A 9,492-nucleotide genomic window follows, 5' to 3' on the forward strand; every position below is an offset into this window, starting at 1 on the left:
AATGAAGTTGGGCCCCGTGAGATAGGCTGGAAAGCCTTTGCTATGTGCAGCCTCTTCTGTGCACAGCCAGGCAGCGGTGATGGTGGGGCCTGCCTGCCCCTTGAAGCAATGCTCATCTGTGTTAGCAGCACAACAGCTCCTTGCACCATGGTGCTGAGGGTCAGATGAATGCAGATGAGCTGTTGTCTGGCAGCTGGTGGCACCCAGCATGGGCTGCTGCAGAGAAGCAGAGTCAAGCCATTGCTCACCATTGTTGGCAGCCTGCAGTAGGGCCACTGCTGCATAGTGCCTCCCTGGGAGAGGCTCTCGCTGTTGCTGTGATCCTGCATATCTTCTGTCATATTGCCTACAGAGTTCTGCAGGGAAAGGAATTTAAGAGACTCATCAGCTGCCTCAAATGGCATATCAATAGCTTGTTAAAAACGAGTCCCACACATCTTACAGAAAGGGATTGGAGCTCCGTTCAGCAAATGGAGGTTATAACAGAGCAGTGGAAGAAGGGCTGAGTTGTGCTCTCCTCTGTTTACTCTTTCTTCCATGCAACCAACTGGGGGAGGGAAAAAAAAAAACAAAAAAAAACAAACAAACTACTTCCTTGGGCAGTAAAACCCTCTGTTTATGCATAGGCACACTCTCCTTTCCTTCTCCAGTGCAGGTAGGATGACAGTTGCTCTGCCTAGGGTTGGTTGCTTTCTTTGTTTTCCATCAGAAAAGTAAGAATAAATGCAAGAATTGCCTCCATTTCCTAAGCAATTGGGCAGTGTTGAGAAGCTGCAGATAAAAAATAGCTGTGTGGCATCCTGAAGTGACAGGGTAGCTAGAAATATGTGAGCAGTGTATCTATTTGATCAGGCATGTGTAATCAGGCACGCACCACTGCATTACTGTGAGTTGTATCTGCATATGCAGCAAGAATAGCTGTGCACAGCCCAGATAGGGCGGGAGGAATGTTACTACTGCACTGTTCCTAAGGATCCTTATTCCAAGTTTGCATTTCTCTTCTATTTCCTGTCATTCCCTGCCCAGTTCCAGCCTCTATTTCACATTCTCTTTTCATCCAACCAAATTGTGGTGTTTCTTGACTTTCCTCCAAGGTTCTTCATCATCTCTTTTCCCTTCTTGTCTAGTGCAGTCCTTGTTTCCTTGCAAAGCCATTTTTGGTTACTCCACATACTTTCAGGTTTTTGCTCCTTTTGTCCAGCCCTGCTCTATCTTTAGAGAGGTGTAGAAGGGAGTAAGCAGCCAGCATTCCCAGTCACTGTTTTGCCTTCATCTTGGGTTCTGGTAGCTCCAATACTAAGCTTAAGCTCTTGTGGAGTACCTGGTGTTTCACGTTTTCATTGTTATGGTACTTCAATGATTTGCCTGTTTCCTCCAAACTGATAACACAGGAACAATACATGTATGTTTTGATGGCAATGTTAGATTTTTAAACTGAGTTACGTTTTTAAATTCATTTTTGCCGAGGACAAGTTGATGTTTTCCTGCATACAGAACACTGGGCCATGTCCTAGTAAGCACCCCAGGCATGTTGCTGCTTTCCACGAGTGTCTGATGGACCTACTGAAGAGGGGGGTGCTGGAACATGCAGAGGCATACACCATGTTACCCAGATGGGATTGCAAGCTGTAGAGATCCAGGGTGGCTTCCTAGCAAAACCCTGAGTTTGCTTTAGTAAGCTGTGGTGGTTTAACAGCAAGGGGTGACACAGCAGCACCATCTCTCACTTACCCTCCTCAAAGGGAGGGGGAGAAAGCACAACAAAAAAAAAAAGCTGGAGATAAGGGCAGGGAGATCATTGACCTACAGGCACCATCACAGGCAAAACAGACTCGGGTTGAAGCAGATTAATGCAATTTATTGCCTGTTAACGTATCTACAGTAGTGAGAAACTACAAATGCATCCTGCCATCCACACCGTCCTACCTCCCCCCATGCAGCACAGGGCAATGGGGGCAGCTGTCAGGCCATAGCACTTGTCTCTGCCACTGCTCTGCCCTGCTCCGTGTGGGGTCCCTCTCACAGGATGCTGTTCTTCCCAAACAGAGCCTGCATGGGCTTCCCACAGGCAGCAGCTCTCCTAAGAACTTCTCTGCTGTGGCTCTGTGCCACTGGGTCCATCTTTCAGGACTGCTGCTCCAACACAGAGCCCCACGGTTGGCAGCTCCCACAGCCTTCCTGCTCTACCACAGCCATGGGCTGCAGTGCTGGCCTGGACTGCACTACTGCAGGGGCTCTCTGTGAGCTGCATCTTTCTTCAGGCCTGCAGGGGGATGGCCTGCTCCTCTGTGGCCTCCCCGTGGGTTGGAGCTGGCTCTGATCTGATGTGGGGCAGCTTCTGGGCTCTGCTCACAGGGGCCACCCATGCAGCCCCTGGCTACCAAAACCTTGCCACATAAATCTAAATCAAACTCAGCACAACATGTGGTACTGCTAGAGGTTTGCATCTAGGGCTTGGTTCCTAAGGTGCTGTTGAACTACAGGTATCCATAAGGTTTCTCCTAGATGTTGTTCCTTATTTGGAATTTGAAACTGTTACATACTGTAAACCATCACACAGTGTGTATTTTGTCCACAGTTTCAGTGCCTGCTGGGGTCGTTTTAAAACCCCATTAGCTTTATATATATATATATATGGGATATGTGCTGAACACCCTGTGGGTAGTAAATCCTTGCTCAGGTCTTTCGTGGAGTGCATCAATTGCCCTTTTGGTGACAGCGTTTAATTTATCTGACCTGCCAAGGTTAGCATGTGCTGCTCTGTTAGTGCCCGTCCCCAACCACACTGGGGCAGGTTAACAATTAAATTGTGATTAGTTGCCCAGAAGCACTGATAAGCAAAAAATCAGAGGGGGAGGAACTTTGGCTGCCTGCAACAAAGTGTCAGTTTTACTACCCTCAGAGTTATCACCCTCCCTAATTGAAATCCTAATCAATCCCTTGTACCCCCTGCATGTGTGAGCCTCCTGTAAGTGGGACATAATGTTATCCATTGAGAGTCAGAATGTGTGCAGTGCAGGTGGTGCACAGGATTGTTGTGCAGAACAGCTGTTGTGGGTTCAGCAGTTGTTTTTCTTCTTTCCTGATTATTTAGTTGCATTTTTTGAATAACCTTGAGTGGGGAATGGTTGCTTACTCAACCCCATGCCCTTGCTTACACTTCCATGTGTAGCCTCTCTTTGGAGTGCTCATAACATCATGGACACCTTGTTTTATGTTGTCAGTGGTATAATGTGAGTTAAAAAGGCTTATGTTTCTATAGAGCTTTGGGTCAGTATAAACTGGTGCTCTTGGCCACCTTTCTTTTATGGAGGAGGAGTTGGCTGCAGCATCTGGCTTGCAGCAGCACTGTATACTTGTCTAAAATACAAATGTTGCTAGCTCCCTGCCTGAATATTTGGGAAATTAAGTCCTGCCCTGCTGCATATGCATGACTGTGTTTGATGAAGTCATTGCTGGCAAGATGTAATTATTCATAATTATGATAAATGATGCATAATGCTCATACTGTGAACTGCAAAGTTTTGTCCGCTGCAGCTTACCTGACTGCTTAGAAATCCCTTCAGTTAGAGTGCACAAAGATCAGAAACAGCCTTCAGGAATTGGCTGTTTGTGTCCTGTTGAAAATTGGTCTGTGTGAAGTCTGAGGAACTTGCTTCTGTTCCCCAGAGTTTCTCATGATGTGGAAGAGCAGGAGCTGGCTTGCAGGACAGGAGATGGCTTGGTGATACAGCAAATTAGAAGGAAGTCTGGGTGGGCAGCATTCTGTGTCCTTGAGGAAGATCCTTAGGGATACTCAGCCTTCTGGTAAACAAATGGAGACATGTCATTTTTCTTCCTTCTTTATTAGTGGACAACCTGACTTTCTAGACTCTTGGTCTTGTGTGTTCTACAATAAGAAAATACTTTCTGTACCTATCAGAGGTGTGTACTCGCATCTTGTGAGTAGAAAATGGCATGCATGAAGATGCAGCTATTGGTTTGTTTTTTTTCACATGTACTGGATTACCTTCTTTCCTGGTCATTGCTATCAGCATGTGGAAATCATGTTTACAGAGCACCCCTGAGTCAATTATCCTAGCTGGATAGTTTAAAATACTGGATGCCAACATAGCCGTGGGTATTTGTAGCTGTAATGGCTGAGGTCAGGTCTCTGGAGGCTGAGGGTGTGAATTTGACCCTGCCTTCCAAGCACTGTTTCCACACCTCGTGGCTATGCAAGTGTTCTGTCGTGGTGGAGAGGAGCCCTGACCCACTGCAGAGTATCAACCCTCGCTGGTGCAGGTGGATACTAGCACCCCCTGGAACAGCTCTAGTCACACACTATGCCGTACCAGCTTCCTTTCAATAAATGTTTTTCCCCTTCTGTTTTGTCTTTTAGTGTCAAGATGGTGCTGATGTGGACCAGTGGGGACACTTTCAAGACTGTTTACTTCATCTTGAATCAGGCCCCATTACAGTTCTCCATCTGTGGACTCCTGCAGGTTTTTGTGGACATGGCCATCCTGCTGCAGGTTTACCTGTACAGCTCCTACCCTCAGAAGCCCACATCCCACACCACACACCCTGCCAGCACCAAGGCTCTGTGAGACGTGCAGCAGGGTGGGCTGCAGGCCCATGGATGGCATTTGAGAGTCAGCCACGTACCTTCTTTTCCACTTCTAAGTACTTCTGCATTGCTGAGTTGAAGCAGAAATGAGAAGAGAATTGAAAATCTGGCTGCGCTTCCAGCTCTGGAGGTTTTATTTGAAATATCTTGCTCTCTCTGTTCTCAGACTTTGCTGTACAGAACTGTTTCCTGGTGGGAGGGGGGCACTATTTTTGCATATGTACCTATGAGCCTTATCAGTTCACATATGTTTGTATATTAATCACAAGGGCTAGGTGTTTTGTTTATAATGCTATTTAAAAAATGTTACCCCACAGAAGTTACAGGATATTTTGCCTGAATCCGTCACCTATTTATATAGTATAAAGTCTGTATACTGGTAGGAAGGTTGTGGCATATATTAGCATTCATTATCTCCACGATGTAGGAAGAAGTGTTGAAGAGCAAATGCAGCAGCTTTCTGTTTTTTTTTTCTTGAAGCAGGGTGTCGAGTAAGCAGAGAGGGGTAGGGAGAGAGGCACTGCAGAGAGGTGAGCAGCTGAGAACAAAGCTGTCGCATGGAGATCAGCATGCATTAAAGTGAGTGGTAGACACTGATGCTGCTCAGTGTGGCAGATACATGGGGGTGAGGAATGGGGTCTGCATGTGGATGATGCTGCACCACACGTAAAGCAGGCATGGCCAGTTGAGTGGTGAGCCATCAGGAGATGCGAACAGGAGATTGCAGGAGGGACTGTAACTCAGTTCTGCGTTGATGCAGCAAGATTTGCAGACAGGCCATGCTGTGCTCACAGTGCAGCACTGTCACAAACCCAGAGGCCAGTAGCCGTGCATTGCCAGTATTGCTAGGAGATAGCTCTAGTTGGCAAATGGGAGCCACCGAGTCTCTCCGCTTTCATTGCCTCAGGGCAGGCCGTGACAAAGTCTGAAAGAGTCCTATTCCTACGGTCTCTAGTGGAACAGGACTAGTATCTGACCACTTGATTTGTGGAGGCTGGAATTCACATTTGTGCTGCTTAGCACCAGTTTGTACGTTCGGTGTTCCTGGCATTGACCCATGGAAGGGGTCCGCATTTTCATTTTTCTGTTCTTAAGATCTTCCAATCTCTTAGCTTGGAAAACCCACAGTTAGAAAGAGGGACCGGGGCAGAGAGTTCATTTATAGTTCTTGTCTATGCTGGCTGTTTGCCAGCGTAGGTCACCATGCCCTTTCTGAGCACTGCATGCGTCTGGAAGCTGTGGGTGGTGTGTGACCTGCAGGGAACTGTGGCCAAGCCCCTGTGCTTCTGCCTATTGCTGTAAGGAAACTGCGGTCATTGGTGTGAGGCAGCTGCAGTGAGACCCCAGCCCAGCTGAGGTTTGCCTTCCTCCCAGCGAGACCCCCTCCCTGCTGCTGGCAAGCCCCGGGTGAGTGCAGGCACGGCAAGAGGGATGGGGCAGGTTCTTGACAATAGGTTTGTTTTTTTCTCTCCAAGATTAGTGTAAGAGCTTATGTTTTTTTTATCGATGGCACCAAGTCTGAGATTTAATACCTTCAGTGTATAAATTAGGTACTTTCCCTACACTATTTTATTTGGGACTCATGACCTGAGTCTGGACTGTCTTCAGGGGTGGCAAGCCATCCTCTGGGGCAGCAGTTTGACACTGGGTTGGAAATGCCCGTGGCGAGGCAGGGAGCAGTAGGCAGCCCTGCAGGCAGTGCCTCCTGGCAGAGCCGAGCCCGTCGCTCCCAGCTGCCCAGGCTGACGTCAGGGCTCCTGATGCGTGTGCCATCTTGGCATGGGCGCGCTGCTGGCAGAGAGCAGAGGTCGCGCTTGGAGGCTGAGCCACCCTTCCTTCAGTGGGGCGCTGTGGATGGGGGAGGAAAGGGGTCCCTCAGGAACCTGTTGTCCAACAGAAGTGGCTGAGCAGAGCTGTTCTGAGGGCTGGCCCAGCTGCTTTGCCTGGCTGCTGCCTCCGCACTCCCTGTTTGACACCCTACTCTTCTAGGCCTGAAGTGACCTTACAGTGACAATGTACCCTGGCATGGCAGACTATGAATGTTTTGTTTCCCCTTGCCCTCCAATGTTCTGATTGCATTTAAAGAACAGCTTGGCTTTTGTCTTTTTTAATCAAAAACATAATTAACAACTGGCGTCTCCGATATGCTGCTTTAATGACGATTGTATTTCTACTGTATGCAAACGAACACTTTCCTGTGTGTTTTAATGGTCTGGGTTTTGGTTGTTGGTTTTTTTTTTTTTTTTTTATTAAATGATTAAAATTTTTATATATCCTAGTCTTTTTCTAATCTATGAAATGGGGATATCAGAAATACGTTGGTATTAAGAAAAATGGTTCTGTATGTGATAGCTTCACTTGGGAGTGCATACTTTTGGCCACCTCTTTGAATTTGAACTGTAGGTATTACTGATAAAAGAACTTGTTCTTTTCTTATGGGACTCCTCCCTGGGCAGAGTCCTGAGTCTGTCGTCAGTACCCAGACCGGTCTCATTCACAGCAGAGCTGCAAATACTGGAAGAGAAGCCAGTGAAAACACATCTATCTTCTGTGTATGGCATTGAATAAGGTAGGACTTTTGGCCAGGAACTCCTGAGTATCACTTTGCAAGATACATTACAGGCAGAATGTTACAGAACTTTGTTCTTTGTTGGCTGGGAAGTATCTGTATCAGTGATCACCTCAGAGATTAAGAAATGAATTACTTTAAATACATCTCTTTGATTTTCACAGAGTTTGTTTGCTCTGTCAGTTACAATGTTTTTTTAAAATAAAAGTTATCTATTACACATAAATTGCAGTGTTGTTTTGTTTAGATATAAAATGCGTGCTTCTTAACTGTTACTGTAATTTATCTTGCATAAAGCATCCATAGGAATTAATTGGCATGCCCTGTTCCCCCTGGTGGGTAAGCACAAGGCGTAGTTTGTCCTAGGTCATGGTACAAGACATGGATTCTGGATTTCTGCCCCAAGCTCTTCATACATTTTGAAGTGAACTTAGCCTCATGATCTTTTTTCAAGTTACCTTCTCCTATGCCTGTAAAAACAAATTGCTAAGAGATGGTATATTTTGTGTAGCCTCAAAAAGTACTGTGCAAACTGTACAAGGAGATGGAATGTGGGACACAGTTGAGGTACGTGATTGTTCAGTCTCTACAAGGGAGATGAGGACAATGGGTGTAACCTCATGGCCGGGCAGTGCGTGGCTCCAGGCACTGTGGGGCTCCACTGGCTGCTCCAGAGGAGGGGAGGAGTTTGCTGCTGCTACCTATGGTGGCTGATGAGGCTGGAGAATGGGAATGAGTGAGGAGGGAGGGCTGGTGCAAAGGAAAGAGGCCCCCAGCACAGGAAGGACGTGGAGCTCTGGGAGCGGGTCCAGAGGAGGCACTGAGATGAGCAGAGGGCTGGAGCAGCTCTGCTGTGAGGAAAGGCTGAGGGAACTGGGCTTGTTGAGCTTGGAGAAGAGAAGGCTGTGGGAGACCTCATGGTGGCCTTCCAGTGCTTGGAGGGAGCGTAGAAACAGGAGGGGGAACGGCTGTGTGTGAGGGTGGACAGTGATAGGACAAGGGGAATGGTTTTAAACTGAGACAGGGGAGGTTTGGGTTGGATATGACGAGGAAGTTTTCCCCCCCAGAGGTGGTGAGGCACTGGCACAGGTTGCCCAAGGAGGCTGTGGATGCCCCATCCCTGCAGGCATTCAAGGCCAGGCTGGATGTGGCTCTGGGCAGCCTGGGCTGCTGGTTGGTGACCTGCACACAGCAGGGGTTGGAACTGGGTGAGCATTGTGCTCCTTTGCAACCCAGGCCATTCTGTGATTCTGTGACTCTTAGCTTAGGCCTAAGTTCCAAGGGTTGACAGCTTTAGCTTCATTGGTGGTTTCAGTGACAGAATCAAAATATATTGGTAAATAATTGTGCAGTCTGAATACCTGTAACAACAGTTGTTAATTAGATAAATTGATAAAATGTGAAGCACACCCAGAATCTGGACAGATATCGGCATATACAGCCTTGTAGAGCAGCCAGGGCCCAAGCTGCATCTGGAAATGTCCTGATGGAAAGCACAGGCTTGTGATTTCCCCATCTCTGTCCTTCCCCTTCTTTGGCCAGTAGAACCACACTGAATTTGTTTACCCACCAGCCTCTTCATCTGCCCCTTCCCTCTTCCGTGCCAATGCTTTGTACTCTTAAGGCTGTAGTTTGGAGGACCCTGATGCTGTGAGAGCAATAGGTATTCTTCCTCTGTAGGGCTACTGTGAGGCTGTCATAAACTCTGCTTATTCTGGCCCTGTTGATGTATGACAGTGAAAAATAGTCATTTTTCTCAGTTAAGGTTGCTAGGAAGTGGGAGTTGGCTGTGATGTGCCTTATGAGCAGCAGAAATTGTGCCACTCCAACGCTGTCCCTTTTCAAGTCTGTAACTGCATCTTAAGTCTTTCAAATGATTATTGTTGGAAGCTGCCAGAATTCACAGAATCACAGAATTGCAGGGATTGAAAGGAACTTCTAGAGATCAAGTTCACCCCTCTGCTAAAGCACAGGAAGGCATCCAGACGAGTCTGGAATATCTCCAGAGAAGGAGACTCTGCAGCCTCTCTGGGTGACCCGTTCCAATGCTCCGTCACCCTTACTGTAAAGAAGCTTTTCTGTATGTTTGTATAGAAGTTTCTGTGTTCAAGTTTTAGACCATTGCTCCTTGTCCTGTCACTGCACACCACTGAGAAGAGCCTGGCTCCCACCTCCCTTTAGATATTTATTAATGTTAACCAGATCCCCCCTCAATCCTTTTTTCCCCAGGCTGAACAGACCCAGTTTATTCAGCCTTTCCTCATGCTGGAGATACTCCCAGGCCCTTCATCACCCTTGTGGCCCTTTGCTGGAC

General features: G+C 47.4%; 1 protein-coding gene across 2 annotated transcripts in view; it reads left to right on the plus strand.

Moving 5' to 3' along the window:
- The window catches only part of SLC66A2 (solute carrier family 66 member 2), a 58,564-nt gene extending 51,160 nt beyond the window's left edge, over window positions 1-7,404 (plus strand). For both annotated transcript variants that reach the window (XM_042869522.1, XM_042869523.1), the window contains one exon: window positions 4,382-7,404. In XM_042869522.1, the coding sequence (XP_042725456.1) occupies window positions 4,382-4,589 (208 nt within the window). In that variant the 3' untranslated portion in view covers window positions 4,590-7,404. The remainder of the gene's footprint in view (window positions 1-4,381) is intronic.
- Window positions 7,405-9,492: the final 2,088 nt, after the last annotated feature.

This window comes from Lagopus leucura, unplaced genomic scaffold (assembly GCF_019238085.1).
Source record: "Lagopus leucura isolate 7727_CA_CO unplaced genomic scaffold, USGS_WTPT01 Super-Scaffold_100002, whole genome shotgun sequence".
In the NCBI taxonomy this organism is placed as follows: domain Eukaryota; kingdom Metazoa; phylum Chordata; class Aves; order Galliformes; family Phasianidae; genus Lagopus; species Lagopus leucura.